Source organism: Lolium perenne, chromosome 7 (genome assembly GCF_019359855.2).
Source record: "Lolium perenne isolate Kyuss_39 chromosome 7, Kyuss_2.0, whole genome shotgun sequence".
Taxonomy (NCBI): domain Eukaryota; kingdom Viridiplantae; phylum Streptophyta; class Magnoliopsida; order Poales; family Poaceae; genus Lolium; species Lolium perenne.
This window is the reverse complement of record NC_067250.2, coordinates 13078925-13095091: the sequence shown is the minus strand read 5'-3', so window position 1 is coordinate 13095091 and position 16167 is coordinate 13078925. Positions and strand designations below refer to the sequence as shown.

The 16167-nt window shown below is 43.0% G+C and overlaps 1 protein-coding gene and 1 pseudogene across 2 annotated transcripts; one reads left to right on the top strand and one right to left on the bottom strand.

Moving 5' to 3' along the window:
• Nucleotides 1-897: 897 nt before the first annotated feature.
• Nucleotides 898-1468, bottom strand: LOC139833511 (uncharacterized; annotated as a pseudogene).
• A 2411-nt stretch (nt 1469-3879) lies between these two features.
• Nucleotides 3880-14738, top strand: LOC127311397 (kinesin-like protein KIN-UB). 2 transcript variants are annotated; one of them, XM_051341821.2, is made up of 19 exons: nt 3880-4172; nt 5417-5517; nt 5602-5724; nt 6789-6974; nt 7086-7307; nt 7396-7561; nt 7701-7850; nt 7988-8076; nt 8233-8436; nt 9231-9323; nt 9497-9577; nt 9716-9847; nt 10282-10423; nt 10823-10915; nt 13026-13151; nt 13241-13366; nt 13568-13711; nt 13886-14014; nt 14114-14738. In XM_051341821.2, the coding sequence occupies exons 1-19, from the start codon at nt 3968-3970 to the stop codon at nt 14272-14274; spliced, it is 2673 nt and encodes an 890-aa protein (XP_051197781.1). In that variant the 5' UTR covers nt 3880-3967; the 3' UTR covers nt 14275-14738. The 2 variants fall into 2 exon arrangements, with proteins under 2 accessions (XP_051197781.1, XP_051197780.1); XM_051341820.2 differs by having other exon boundaries at nt 3881-4172; nt 9446-9577.
• Nucleotides 14739-16167: the final 1429 nt, after the last annotated feature.

Genomic DNA, 16167 nt, shown 5'->3' with positions numbered 1-16167 from the left:
ATAGGTAGCTAGAATATTCTTTGAGATGTGTACTATGTATGCACTATATATATATCCTGATGTAACATCGACGGTGACACGATTGACAAACCGTGCCGTCTGCCTGTGCGCTGACAAGGTCGATGGATCTGCAAAAATCTCCAGAGAATGATCACATGCTGCTGACCGTCATAACGATTATGCTACGACTACTTATACCCGTATTGCTAATTATCATTCTTATAAGAATTAATTAAAATAGAGCTCATTCAACCGATGTACCGTTAGATTTGCATTACGATTTACGAGCATATGAGTTGCACATGATTTTGCAACTTATATATGAGTTGCACTGAGATTTTCTTGTTATACATGGATTGAATGTGAGTTGGCTGAGATTTCCAAAATCTCACTGAAAACCGGCTATTCGAGTTACCACCTATAAAATTTTATATGGATGAAATATATGAGTACTTATATAACTTAATCAAATACAAAGATTTTTGATAATTTTAGACAAATTTATAAATTCATTTGATAAATATCGGGCGATATTATGATTGGCATTTTTTGCAACTGATAAAAAAACCTTGTTAATGCAACTTAGATTTTTTCCATTTACACTTGCAGCTCTATTTTTTTCAGCTACACATTTCTTGTAACTCAGTTATTTTCTGCGAAAAATCCACTGATCTATTGATAACCATCCATAGTACTCCCTCCGTTCTAAAAAAAGTTGCTAAACTTTTTTTTAGATGCAAATACAACAACAGCCAAGCCTTTCAGTCCCAAACAAGTTGGGGTAGGCTAGAGTTGAAACCCATAAGATCTCGAAGCCAAGTCATGGTTCCGGAACGTGGATAGTTAACTTCCACGCACCTGTGACCATGGCTAAATCTTTGTTGATATTACAAACCTTCAGGTCTCTCTTAATGGACTCCTTCCATGTCAAGTTTGGTCTACCACGACCCCTCTTAACATTCTTAGCATGCTTTATCCGTCCGCTATGCACTGGCGCTTCCGGAGGTCTCCGTTGGATATGTCCAAACCATCTGTGATGATGTTGGACCAGCTTCTCTTCAATCGGTGCTACCCCAACTCTCTCCCGTATATCGTCATTCCATACCCGATCATTTCTTGTGTGGCCACACATCCATCTCAACATGCGCATCTCTGCTACACTTAACTGTTGGATATGTCGTCTCTTCGTTGGCCAACACTTCGCGCCATACAACATCGCATGTCGGATAACTGTCCTATAAAACCTGCCTTTTAGCATTTGTGGCACTCTCTTGTCACAGAGTACGCCAGAAGCTTGGCGCCACTTCATTCGACCAGCCTTGATTCGGTGGCCCACATCTTCATCGATATCACCATCCTTCTGCAACATGGACCCCAAATATCGAAAAGTGTCTCTCTCCGGTACCACTTGCCCATCAAGGCTAACCTCTCCCTCATCGTGCCTAGTAGAACTGAATCTGCATCTCATGTATTCATTTTTAGTTCTACTAAGCCTAAAACCTTTCGATTCTAGAGTTCGCCTCCACAACTCTAACTTTCTATTAACCCCCGCTCGGCTATCATCTCATCCGCAAAGAGCATACACCATGGGATATCTCCTTGTATATCCCTTGTGACCTCATCCATCACCAAATCAAAAAGATAAGGGCTCAAAGCTGACCTTTGGTGTAGCCCTATTCTAATTGGAAAGTCATCAGTGTCGCCATCACTTGTTCGAACACTTGTCGCAACATTATCATACATATCCTTGATGAGGGTAATGTACTTTATTGGGACTTTGTGTTTCTCCAAGGCCCACCACATGACATTCCGAGGTATCTTATCATAGGCCTTCTCCAAATCAATGAACACCATATGAAGGTCCTTCTTTTAGATACAAATATATACCTATAATAAAAATATGTCTAGATACCTCTGTATCTAGATAAAGTAGAGCATCTTTTTTTAGAAATGGATGGAGTATACAAAGAACCTAAAAGTAATAAAAATTATAAAAAGGTCTTTAGACCACCTAGCGACGACTATAGACACTAGAGCACCGCCGTCCTCACCCCTCCATCAGCGGAGCTAGGCAAAGCTTGTCGTAGTAGAGCTTGTTGTAATAGACAAACGAAAAGTCATTGTGCTAAAGCCCAAAAAACCATCGCACGAGAGTAGCAGCCATCCCCAAAGATGAGACCCAAGGGCCATACCTGAGACCACACCAAGGAACACGAAAACCAACTAGATCCTGGAGATCCCCGGGACACACAACTCCACACGTCCTCCACCGGTGCTAGATGCACCAATAGAGCGGGAGGACCTTATTCCGACTTCAAGATGTAGCCGCCGCCTCACCATCTCGAAGAACACACTGAAAAAAGCGAAATAAGAACGATACCCCCATTAGGCGAGGGGTCGTGGCCCGTCACACCTCTAAGGCCCGAGGGCACCGAAGGTGGAGCGAACCGGCTGCGGGAGGGGCGAAACCCTAGATGGGTTTTGCAGTCACCTCACGACCACCTCTGTCCTTCCCACGTACATACCTGCTCGCTAATTCTCATTCGAATAAACCATAGCTGTTAGTTGTTCCCTATTTATATAGTCTGTTTGTTGTTCCTCGTTTATGCCTCTTTGTTAATTAAGTGGAGTTGTGCATGATATCTTAACAAGTATAGAGGAAAAAATATTGTCGCCTCCTTAAACCCTAGCCTCTCCTCAACCTCCGCCTCCATGGTAGATCGGTTCCCCCTCCTCCGGCCGACCTCGCCGATGTCAGGAGGGGTGGGGAACTTGATTTATGCGTGGAGTTTTTTTTATTAAAGCAGTATTTTCATAGATTAGATTAAAGTTTGATGGGCCCTCTGGTTTCCGCCTCAATGAATATGCCATCATGTGCAATAAGTGATCTGCAGATCTTCGTTCGACGACTAGAATCTTCTTCCCGACATCAGTGGTGTTATCAGAAGATTACAATTTTGTAGGTATGATCCTTCAGATCTTGCTTCGCCGGATCAATTCTGGATCTTTTTTTCTTAAGGCTGCCGCGGGGAAAATCGTCGTCACAGTATTTGTCCCCGCTGCTACGTCATCGACAATAGTGATTCGTATACTCGGCTCTCCAACAACGTCGACCAAGGTGTTGGGTTATTTTTCCCTGGCATATTGGTGCTGTTACTTTTGCCGATGTTGATTGACTACTTTAATAGTTGCATTCCTACACATAGCCTTAGCATTGCGGATCAGATTAAAATTATGGGAGGTATACTGCGACGATAGATTTTGTCGTCGAAGAAGAAAGACCTTCAAGATTTGCTTGTTTATTTTAGCTTTATTTTTTTATAATAGTTGAAATCGGCTTTTGTTTATCTCTACAATGTAATGTTTGTCATAATCATATGGTATTGATTTGATTTAAAAAAAAAGCTATTGTAAGATTGCAAAGGCTCTCAAAAATTGCACCAATTTTGTTCGAACCACTTCCCCTCCACTGGGCGTCATCAGGTTAATCCTGATCAAGATACAGCAGTAACAGTGGCCGCCCACAGCTTTAGGCAGGCACACACTTCTCTTTACCCCACCCCCAACCCAAACCCGCACAGAGGAGAGGCAGCCTGATTCAAACGCCCCCGTCGCCGGGCCCACCTGCATAGTCGTACCCTTCCAGCAACTCTACACGCCGCAAGACTACGCAGGCAAGTCTCGGCTAGTCGCATGTGCCCCAACGGGGACCGCTGCCAGGTGGGACCAGAAGCTCCCACGCGGTCCCACCAGCACGACGCGACGCGACACACAAGTGACAAGTCCCTTGGGAGCTTGGGCCTCTCCCTCACCTTGCTCCGCCCACCAACCCAGCTGCCACTCCTCCTCGCCGGCCCCCTCCCCTCCGCATTTATCCCCCGGCCTCCGTCCCCGTGCTCCTCTCCCCGGCTCACCCGCCTCCCGTGATCCCTCGCTGCCGCCGCGCGCGCCCGCCCATCTATCTAAGATGGCCAGCGGCGCGAGGAATGGCGGGGCCAGGGCCGGCTCCAAGATGGACAGGCAGCAGGGCCCCGCCGCCACCCCCAAGCCCGCCGCCGGCAAGCCGCGCCTCTCCGCCTCCGCCTCCGCCGGCGGCGCCGCCTACCGCCGCACCAGCTCCGGCCCGCTCCCCGCCGCGGGCGGCGGCGGCCGCGCCTCGTCCGACTCCGGAGGTGGGTGCTTCCTCGCTTCGAGCGGGATCCGGGTTTCGATTTCGATTTGGATTCGCTGCTTTGGGTGGGAGGGTGGGGTTGTGTGGGGGGTTTTCCTTTCTGCTGATCTGCATTTGCCCGTTGGGCTCGCTGCTGGATGAATCTGCCGCCGCCGCCCGACCCCGCAATGCTTTGCCGGTTCCGATTCGCCGGCGCGACCGAATTCGTCCGCGTGATGTGCCTTCCGAACAGCCGCACCATTCGGGATAGCCGCGATCGGGATACTGCATCTCCTCAGATTTTTCGGCCGACCTCGTTCAGCAACGGCGCCGACAGCTTGCTTGGAACGATGTAACGTAGCTGCACAACACTTGCACAATCTGGAAACTGTGCTGCCTGCGCCGCGTCCGGGGAATGGGGATTGGATCATCATATCCTTCCATCGTACCGTTCGCAAAAAATCAATACCGGATCCTGCTCGTTTTTTTTTTCTTCTAGAAAACAATTACAAGGGAGGTTTCCTTGGCGAGAGGACATTGTAGGTGTAGACTTAGTTGCGCTAGGACCATGGTGTTCGTCCTCTTGTTGCTTTAAGCATCAGCCATGATGACCCTGGCACAGCCGCCACCTACCGTTCCAATTTATCTTGCACACCGGAGCGTCCAAATGATCATTTCGTGGCGCATCACACCAATTGCATTCTTGTAATTCCGGGGTGCATACAAATCACGAACCTGCTAACGGAAAAGTCTACGCCAAACAAATGGTGAAAGCTCTGTTTTTCTTCAGTTTTTCTCGGCTGAACTCCACTGATAATTTTTCAAGTTGCTTTCTAACTTCATCCTTTCAAACGTTCTGCAACTGGGTGTAGCGCGCCAGGAATTGTGCTGCAACTTCTCTTCTGCTTTCCGATGTTCTCTTGCCTAGTTGTTACGACGGTCCAACTAGACAATTCACTTAGCATGTCTGGAAAGTGAGCCATGTTTGTAGAGAAATCACTGCGTAGTGATTGGTTTGTATTAGCTTGACATATTAGAAACCTTACTTGCCGAAATCATGGACGCAATTCTCCTATGAATATGAGATAAGATGCATCTTTTGCTAGAAATTTTATTGCACGATGTGCTTTAATTTTGCCTCACATGATCAGTCCAAATTAATAAGTTAATTTGCATGTATGCGTGGGGATATTTATTTTTACCTAGAGCATCTGCATTTTTGTAATAAAATGACATTATCTTAATTCCTCCCCCATTTACTGCCAGTTTCCAGTAGAGTTAGAGTTGCTGTAAGGCTTAGGCCTCGGAATGCAGAAGAACAGGTGGCAGATGCTGACTTTGCTGATTGTGTTGAACTCCAGCCAGAGGTTTGGTCTCCTGTTTAGTTTAGCACGTGAAAAATGATTCATCTTATTTTCCTATGGCCTGACTGGATGAAATTTCATATGAAGCTCAAAAGACTAAAGCTTCGTAAAAACAATTGGGAGTCGGACACATTTGAATTCGATGAAGTGCTTACGGAGTTTTCTTCACAGAAGAGAGTGTACGAAGTTGTTGCCAAACCAGTTGTGGAGGTATATGAACCTCTAACCTTTTGTCCTTCTTACCTTCTAGAGTACAATCTTGTCATCCTTTCTGCTGTCTATGGTATAACCTTGTCACCCTTTCTGTTTTCTATGGTTAGTGGTATTGACATTAGCTTGTTCTTTTATAGGTCTAAGAAACAACATATATTTGTGTGTTGCATGTTCCCCCCCCCCCCCCTTTGGCTTTAATATTTACGTTGATAAACATTCTTACCAAAATTGCAAATTACTTTTGATTTCGGTGTTGGACACGTAATGGGATCTAAACCTTCCACTTGTCATGAAATTGAGGCCACGAGAATCATTTCCGATTGTATTTTCTTATGATTGTCATTTTATATCACATAAACTACTTATCAATCGAGTAATTGTTGGTCGAAAGTTAAGCATCTGCACAAGGACCTCGCCTTGGCAGCCCTACTCATTCTTTGGATGCTATGGAAAATGCGCAATGAGTGTGTGTTTGAAGGTGCTCAGCCAGCAATCAGCATGCTCGCCTCACGCACCAAGGAAGAAGCTAGGCTCTGGACTAAGGCTGGCGCCAAGGGCGTGAGAATAGTGTTGCCAGAAACCTGGGATGTACATTGACATCTTTGTTAGCTCTGTAAACTCTCCTTCCTAGGAGGAATTTAACAAACTCTTTCTATTCAATGAAATGAAATGCAAAGGTCCTTTTCGTTTTCTCGAAAAAAATGTTGGTCAAAAGTTTTTCTTAACAAAACAAAGATGCCCTATGTTTTCGAATTAAAGGACTAGCAGAGTAGTTGCCATGATAGGATGGACCGCGAAGCTCTTGGAATTTTACTGTCCATGGCTGTTAGTCTGACTCCTGTTGTTTCCATGGTTTTAAAGGCGTCGCCTTAGGGACGCCTAAGCGTCCAAGCGCTCCCCCTGCGCCTTAGAAAAACGCCCGCCTTAGGCGCCTAGGCGTCGCCTAAGCGTCGGAGCGCCCCCCCTTCGCCTTAGGACGCCTTGGCGCCTTTAAAACCATGGTTGTTTCGTTACTTTCTTAGCAATGGTTGTATCAACATTATGCTCTATGTGTTTTGCAGAGTGTTCTGGAGGGATATAATGGTACTGTTATGGCATATGGGCAGACTGGTACTGGCAAGACTTTTACGCTTGGAAGACTTGGTGATGAAGATACTGCTGCACGAGGAATTATGGTCCGTGCAATGGAGGATATTCTAGCTGATATAACACCAGAGACTGATACAATATCATTATCTTATTTACAGGTTTGTTATTCCTGGCTTCAGTTTATTGTATTTTATTTTTCCTAATTGACCGTGTGCTTTCAAATCTATATTGCACTCGGATCGTAACTGAATATTGATTGGTTGATACAGTTGTATATGGAAATGATACAAGATCTCCTTGATCCTGTAAATGATAACATAGCTATTGTAGAAGATCCAAGGACAGGTGATGTTTCATTGCCAGGGGCTACAGTTGTTGAAGTTAGAGACCAAAAGAGCTTTATGGATCTTTTAAGAATTGGCGAGGCTCACCGTGCTGCTGCAAACACGAAAATGAATACAGAATCTTCTCGTAGTCATGCAATCCTTATGGTAATCGAATGTTCCTTGATACGCTTCCTATCAACTCATGGTTATGATTATTGTTTTTGTTTGACTTTTTGTGATACCTTTGTTGAAGGTCAATGTCAGAAGGGCTGTGAAAGGTAGGAATGAAATGGATGTTAGTATGTCTGCTGAAAATGGGCATTCTTCTTCCATGATGGGGTCGTTGCGACCACCTATTGTTAGGAAAAGCAAGCTTGTAGTTGTAGACCTGGCAGGATCTGAGCGCATAGACAAATCTGGTGAGTGCATTCTCAGTGATAATGATTGGCGCATCTTTTTCTTGATATTACTATGTCTTCATACATTTGTATTAGAACTTGAGATAATAGATGTTACTATAGTTTGCAATCTTATAAAATTGAATACTGATGTTTGCAGGAAGTGAAGGTCACACATTAGAAGAGGCAAAGTCTATCAACTTGTCTCTAAGTTCACTTGGAAAATGCATCAATGCACTTGCTGAAAGCAGCGCGCATGTACCTGTTCGTGACTCCAAGCTTACTAGATTGCTCAAAGATTCATTTGGAGGTAAATATCAACGGTTTTATCAAAGTAAAAGTAACACTGTGGTATACCTAGACCTCTAGTAAGGCATATCCTTGTACACCTTGTTGCCTATCACAGTAAATTGTTCTGACTGGTGCTCCTGCTATTGGATTTCATAGGCACTGCACGAACATCATTAGTTGTGACAATCGGTCCATCTCCAAGACACAGGGGGGAGACTACAAGTACAATAATGTTTGGACAAAGAGTATGGCTTTACACTAGGATACATTTAATGGTTTTAATTTCTTCCATCTTGTGGAAAAATGACCAGCTAGCCATCTCATGATTGCATGGAAGTGTACTAACTTTTTTCTATTTGCTTTGCTTGTGGAATAACATTTTCTTTGATATTTCATTCTAGGCAATGAAGGTTCAGAACATGGTGAAATTGAAGGAAGAATTTGACTACAAAAGCTTGTGTAGGAGACTTGATATTGAACTGGATAAGTTAATCGCAGAAAATGAAAGGCAACGGAAATATTTTGATGATGAAGTTGAACGTATAACAACAGAAGCTCAATGCCGTGTCGTTGAGGTTGAACGAGAATGCAAAATTGCTCTAGAGGTTTGCTTCCATTAGACATTTACTTTTATTGTGTATTGATGCAAACCAAACTTGGGTGTTGTGTTGAGTTCCATGAGAACACTTTTTCTTGAGATGGGCTGTGTTTCTCATACGTTTTTTAATTTATCATTAGAGAATATTATACTACCTCCGTTTCAAGGAATAAGGCGCACGCGTATTCCAAGACGAACTTTGACCATAAAAATTGTGCAACAAAATCTTGATTATATTATATGTAATTAGTATCATTGGATTCATATTGAAAAGCCCTTTTTAGTGATACTAATTTCATACAAACAATTTTTATCTATTTGAAGTAATTCTTGGTCAAACAAAAAGTACGTAAATCGAGGACGTCTTATTCCTTGAAACGGAGGTAGTATCTAGGAGACTAGGACACCAGTAGTCTTAATTTCTGCAAACGTATAAGTAACCTTTGTCTTGGATTTGCATTATAAAGTACTTTGAATCTTAAAATGCCTGAATTAATAGCTTGTTTATATCTTTCCGTCTCTGGTCTCCTCAATTTTCTCAACTCTTCGATCATCCAACTGACTCCTGATCAAGTCGCTCCAAACATTGATTTGATCTAGAATAAGTACCATAACAGTATAACAGTATAAGTTTATAACACAAAGAATCCAATGTTTATTTCGGAAATGCTTTGTGTATTAGCTAAGAAATACAGTGTCAATCTCTTCATCTTAAAGGCTCCTAAATCATTACATGGCTCTAGCATGCTTGACTGGAACTTCATTTGGTATTAATTTTAGCTGTGTGGTTTCTTAACACAGAATGAGAAAATGAAGTACCATCAAGAATACTTGGATTCTATTAAGATACTAGAGGAGAAGTGGAAAGTACACCAACAATCACCCAAGAAAGAGGTACATCTGTCCATGTTTAGATCAGCTTTACCTATTGATTATTTCTTCAGTTGTGTGTTCATCTTTAAGCATATGTTATTGTAAAAACTAGATATGATTACTCATGCAATATTTAAATCTAGGTTAAAGAGACTGAGTCTACATCAAATGGTGACGTGCATGACTTACTGCAGAATGAGAAAATGTTACGGCAGTCTGCTGAAGATGAGTCCAACGACCTTAGGAATCAATTGTTGCACTGGAAAAAGATGGAGGTACTGTCAAAGTGTCAAAATATAGTTCTAACAACATGACCGTAATAATCAATTATTGCACTAGAAAATATTATTATATCTGGAATAAATTCGTACCTTGATGTCCTTATAGCTGCTAACCTTATTTTTGTGTTGTAGGCTACAGCTACTGCTGAAGTTGTGAAACTCCGGAGAATGCTGGATACTGAAGCTAGCCAAAAAGACAAATTTGAAGAAGAAATAGCTGTTTTGAAAAGTCAGTTAATGCAATTAAGTCTGGATGCTGATGAGGTAGGAGTTGTTACTGCTGATGCAAATTATATGTTATTGATGTTTCTGATTGCTAGATAAATGTGAAATTATTAATTTTTTAATAAGTGACATATCCATGTATTCACATATTTATTTGGTTACTGCCTTTCAAGTTTCAACACTAATGCATAGCTCATAAAAAGAAAAGCAACGCAATCATATTATTCTTTTCTAATGTTTCAGGCCTTCACAAAATGATTAGGGTATTCTTTGGCTGGCCAATTTTAGTCGAAGCAAACTCATTAATATTTCTTGAGATGTAGCTTTTGCTGTTAAGTTGAATTATACTATCTTATTTAACGCATCTGCAGTTTTGTGGAAAATTATTTCCATTCTTTACTTCCAATTGGTAGTTAGTACTTCCCTGAGGTTTATAATGTGTTTTTTCCTTAATTTTAATTTCTTTTATTCAGACAAGAATGAGCCTTGACACAGGAGATGGTCCAGGGAAAATATTTCCTGGGTTAGATTCCTTGATGTCTCATACTCGGAGTTCGCAGCCTAGAGAGCAGAGCAATGGACCCAAGGCACCAGTCGCTAAACTCTTTGAACAAGGTATTTATCAGTTATCACTAATTTGCTGTTTCTTGAGGTGGAAATGTTTTCTACAGTCCAGAAATATTCAAATAGGACAATTTTTCTGACACTTGTTTTGGTTCTACACCTAACTCAGTCTTGCTTACCTTCGTAACTCTGCTTTATTTGACCCTGTAGTTCTTGAAAGACATTCCCACATTGTAAACACAAATGATTAGCTTCTTTTCCTGGTTATGAAAACTGGCGCAAACTATCCATTTTTCTAAAAATAATGAGAATGTTGATTTGAACCATGACTGAACCTGTAAAATGTTTTTTTACCTTTGTTTATTCTTAAGTATTAGTGTCATTCCAACTGATTGACATCTCTGAATGCTATTGATCTTTTGATTAAAGTTTCTCCCCAAACTGTTTCAGTTGGTTTACAGAAGATACTGTCATTGCTTGAGTCGGAAGAGCCTGATGTCCGTGTTCATGCAGTGAAAGTTGTCGCGAATCTAGCAGCTGAAGGTAAGCTTCACAAGTTTTTTATTAGATATAAAACTGCTACCTTTTTGGTGCCAGAGTTGCATTTGTTGTACGGGTATGTTTTTCCGCGGCGCGACTTCTCTAACTTTCTAGTAGCAAGTCACGGAGCTATAGTTCTCTAACTTGCTGCCAGAGTCGTTAGATCATAAGTGAAGGACCCAGATCACTCGAAACACTGTACATGGTGTACCGTAGGGACGCGGAACAGTAGCGTCCACTATTCACGGTACTATTTATCATTTACTGTTTCAAACCAACAGATCTAAATCCAATGGTGGAAAATAAGCACAAGTTAGAGAAACTGTTTGCCTCTGACTTGTCTATGGCAAGTTAGAGAATCTGGGGCGGTTTTTCCGTACATGCAACGCTCATGTCAACCAATGCACAAAATTTTGTGTACATATCAAATAAAATTGTTCCTTTGCAAGATGATATTAATGTTTACAAACAATCAAGTACGTTGATAGATGACAAAAATCTCTTATTCAATTTTTTTGCTTCACACCAGGAAACACGAGAGAAAAATGCTTCATTTGTCGTCTATGTGCAAAAACCATATTTCTAATGTCTCACAACATAAATCTAGTTATCAAATACCGATGATCAACTGCATAGGTTTGGATTTTCAATGAAGAACTGGACAGAGTAGTGGAACTATATTTCTAGTGTCCAAGCTGATTGCAGTAAACACAGCACTGCTGGCGCGGTGTCCTTGACTGTCAGCAGCGGATTTGCCTTCTGCACACGGCACCAGCTCTGATGGGCATGAAGGCAATGTCAACTGCGGTCTGGGCTGCCATGCTTGGTCCCAGGTGGAGTTGCTTGCCTGCAGCCTTAAAGACGGTGACAGCGCTGCTGACGTTGTTACTGCAACTCTGGTGGAAGCCATCTTGACTCCCTAGGCATGCTGAAGGATGGTGGCCTACAACAGAATAGTCCTAGCTTCCTCTTGCTACAATCATACTCATCGTTCCCATTGTTACAAGCCAAACAATCTGTGTTTCGTCTCTACCTCCAAAGAAACCATCAATTCTTAAATGGGCATAAGTTCTTGCTTCTTTCATTTTAAAGTACTCTGTTCTCAGCGCTTCAAGAGCAAGTACAGTCAGTCTACTAATTCTTGGAAACCCGTCATCATTGCTGACACTAATTCTTCTGTTAGAAAATAGAAGAGTTATCATGAGTTACCTGACAAACAAACAGCTAGCATGCAGGAGTCTTACTAAGTTTAATAATGATTTGTTAAAGATACATAAATGTAGGATTTTGGCTTAGTTAATAAATTATAGAGAAGTTAAGTGTATGCATCTTGGTTCAGTACCTATAACACATATGTGCGAATTACTGAAAATGACATGCAAGAACAAATTCCTTGTTAAAGATACATAAATGTAGGATTTTGGCTTAGTTAATAAATTAGAGAGAAGTTAAGTGTATGCATCTTGGTTCAGTACCTATAACACACATGTAAGAATTACTGAAAATGACAGTCAAAAACAAATTCCTTGTTAAAGATACATCAATGTAGGATTTTTTGCTTAGTTAATAAATTAGAGAGAAGTTAAGTGTATGCATCTTGGTTCAGTACGTATAACACATGTAAGAATTACTGAAAATGACACGCAAGAACAATTTCCTTATTACTTGAGCTTCAGTTGCTAATCCAAGTATGGACAGCTTAATTATTGTCGAGGCATATAAGAAAGCTTGTGTGCGGTAATGTATTTCGCAGCAGAATGTTATGCATATCCTAACCTACAGAATTATTTATGGTCATGGACTAACATATAAGTTTAAGCATGCAGCATCATTTATTTGAATAAAAGCATCTGTACTCCGAAGCACATCCTCACAATGACGATGTAGCATGATTTTTCTGTTTATGCTTCAATGTTTAGTCCTGGCATTAAACGTCACTGTTGTTTGTGATTTGCAATATTTTGTGCGATGTCTAATGCTTGCTTGCTCATGTTGGATTGCCAATTGTTGGACTGAACTTGCAAAAAACTGCATTTATTTATTTTCCTCCGAACATCATATGTACCAATTTCACATAATTGCGAGCTAACTGCATTGACGTTGGATATTTCAGAGGCAAATCAAGAAAAGATTGTAGAAGCAGGGGGGCTTACTTCCCTCCTAATGCTGCTCAGGAGCTCCGAGGATGAGACCATACGCAGAGTAGCAGCAGGAGCTATAGCTAATCTTGCAATGAATGGTTAGTGAGTAGTGACATAGTCCACGAAAGGAAAGTTTTTTGTTTGGTAGATATATGTCTTCTTATGTTATTGTGATCTACATACGCAGAAACAAATCAAGATCTTATAATGGCTCAAGGTGGTGTAACCTTATTGTCAATGACTGCATCTGATGCGGAGGACCCACAAACTCTAAGAATGGTGGCTGGAGCTATTGCTAACTTGTGTGGCAATGGTAACCTATTCTTCTAGTTTCTCTTAAGAGTTTAATGCGGTGAAATATATGCACTATATAGAACACCAGGACCATCCAATTTAAGGCTTGATTACCCAAACTATTCTTATTTCTTTAGGGACACAAGTTGAATAGTAGATTGGCGGAAATGGTCATCCTCTTTAAGGGGATATACTTAACTTCACCTTTCCCTTTAACCAGACAAATTGCAAGCTCGTTTGAGGGGAGAAGGTGGCATTAAAGCATTGCTAGGAATGGTCAAGTGTGGCCATCCAGATGTCCTTGCTCAAGTTGCTCGTGGCATTGCTAACTTTGCAAAATGTGAATCTAGAGCAGCTACTCAAGGTAATGTACCTACAGTACTGATATAAATTTTCAAGTTCATTTAAGCTCTGTACAATATGCTTGCATTCTTAGGAGAAGCATTTTGGCTAGATCCTTAAAGCATTGAAGTGCCACAAATTTCTGTCGAGATCGATCTTTCATGCAACTAAGATGTATATACTTGTTTTCCATCAGGAAACAAGGTGGGGAGATCATTGTTGGTGGATGATGGGGCCCTTCCTTGGATTGTAAAAAATGCGAATAACGAAGCTGCTCCAATTAGGCGGCACATTGAGCTTGCACTCTGCCATTTGGCACAACATGGTCGTTGCTCTTTCTATCTCACACGCTCAATGTTCTTGTCATAGTAATTGCTATATTTTGCATGATCTTATGCATGTTGTGTTAATTTGGTTTCTGCAGAGGTGAATGCAAAGGATATCGTGAGTGAAGGCGCACTATGGGAACTTGTTCGGATCTCGAGGGACTGTTCTCGAGAAGATATAAGGATGTTAGCATACCGCACATTGACATCCAGCCCCACTCTTCAATCAGAGATGAGAAGATTACGAATAGAATGCTGATGAATTAACCGAAAGATGTGACTGGTCTCACATAGAAGATGAGGTGCTGTTCAGCAAGTGCTGGCAGTCAAGCATATCGACCCCTGATATACCCAGTTTTCGCAAGCATACACAGGAGGGCACCGGACCTGTTTGTGTCAACCGGCAAGAGTTTGCACATTTGTTCTCCCCAAGATCCATTTTTGTCCAACTGAGGGGCAGTTGAAAACTCTTGGTGGCCATTCATTTATTCAGATCCTAGCATGCGACAGGTTTACTTTGATGTAGTTTGTAAAATTATAATTGTTGTAAAATCCACTAAGGCCACCAGGAGTGTGGTTCAATATGGGGAGTGAGAGGCTGCAGATAGCTAGGTAGACTTGTGGCCTTGAACTATATATATACTTGTATTAATTGTACAGTAGCCCTTCTTTGGCTGTAACTTGATACTGCAAAAAAAATGATGTTAGTTAGTTGGTTTCTTACCTTGTCTGTCTTTGGACGAAAGTGTTTACGGCTGCCCCATGTTTTTCCGGTTCATGTTACTGATATCTTGAGCAGTTGAACTGTCCAGCGAAACTGCATGTCTGTGGTAGCGGCTTATACTTGTCTCTGTTAAGCTATGCATAACAGTGCATTTAGACGAGTGAAACTAGGCTGTCAAGCGGAGCGGGTTACCTATTTGCACTACATCTGCTTTAAATCTCCTCCAATCTCTACAATCTATTTGCTCTAGTTTTTTTGTTTGCAGGATGTGGGATAGCTGGTTGCTGACGCCGCGTTGCAACCCTAGAAGTAACGAAGCTGTACATCATTTTTTTTTTTGAGAAAGCTGTACATCATTTTTGTATCTCTCAGGATGCTGGAAGTCTGCAGATATGATATTTCAAATTTGGCCATACGTGTATCTTGAGTTCTTCCGCTGCACAGTAGTGCGGGTACCGATACAGCTGGCAGTGTGACAGTAATAGGTTCATGAGAGCATCTCGAGCGACGGAAGCGATTTGGGGGCTGCCGCTGTTTGTGGACTCACACCGGCGCACCCAATAAAACGCCGGCGCGTTGTCGAGCCTAATAGAAGTGCCGGCCCGTTCGCAAAGGATGTGAATTGGACGCGTGGGTGCCTCGCTTCACATTTGTTTTTACGGGTGGGGCCGTCTTGGTAGTGACAGGAGGCGATGGGTCACATTAAAAACAACACGTACTGGGTGGTCGTCGGCGTCAATTGCATCGGTTGGGAAACGAGGAGGCGATTGGCTACGCGACGTCCACTCACATTCCCCATGCGCCTTCAATGTACGTTCGCCACCGCCCTTAAAACCCCACCGATGCGCTGCTCTTCTTCCCCGTCGTCCAACCCTAGCCGCCGCCACCACTCTCTCAGACGCCGCGGGACACGCCCACCACCACACCACCACCTCGCGATGGCGCACAATGCCGAGACCGGCGGCAGGGGCGGCGGGCTTCGGTCATTGCAGCTGAGCTACGACGAGGCCAATGTCCTCTACTGGCAGCGCATCCTGGTGCCGCTGCAGTTCAAGTGCCGCATGGGTGGCACCTCTACAACGCTGGCTACGCCGTGCCACCGCCACCTGGACCGGAGATGCGTGCCCTCATCGCCGAGCGGTGGGCGCACATGACGCCAGCTAAGCGAAGCCAGCCGGCCAACAGGCAGAACAGACCGGCGTGGCCGCGGCGTTTCCAAGACGAGCGCGACATCGAGCTCACGCACTCGGCCGGCCGCGCATCCATGGCGTCAACCCCATGCGTGTACCCCTCTTCTACCCCTAGGCGCAAAGCATGGCACCGGAGGTGCCGCCGCTACGGAGGCCGCCGGCAAGGACGGCGGCATCGGGCCACTCGCTCTCTGGCTCGTTGAGCATCGGTGGCCGCACGCGCCTCCTTCGGGCAGCG

What these genes read in the sequence shown, in the direction of transcription:
- LOC127311397 (XM_051341820.2), top strand. Translation starts at nt 3,968, where the DNA reads ATGGCCAGCGGCGCGAGGAATGGCGGGGCCAGGGCCGGCTCCAAGATG. An exon ending in GTGTTGAACTCCAGCCAGAG is followed by an intron (nt 5,518 to 5,601) that starts GTTTGGTCTCCT and finishes TTTCATATGAAG; the next exon opens with CTCAAAAGACTAAAGCTTCG. An exon ending in AACAATCACCCAAGAAAGAG is followed by an intron (nt 9,324 to 9,445) that starts GTACATCTGTCC and finishes ATTTAAATCTAG; the next exon opens with GTTAAAGAGACTGAGTCTAC.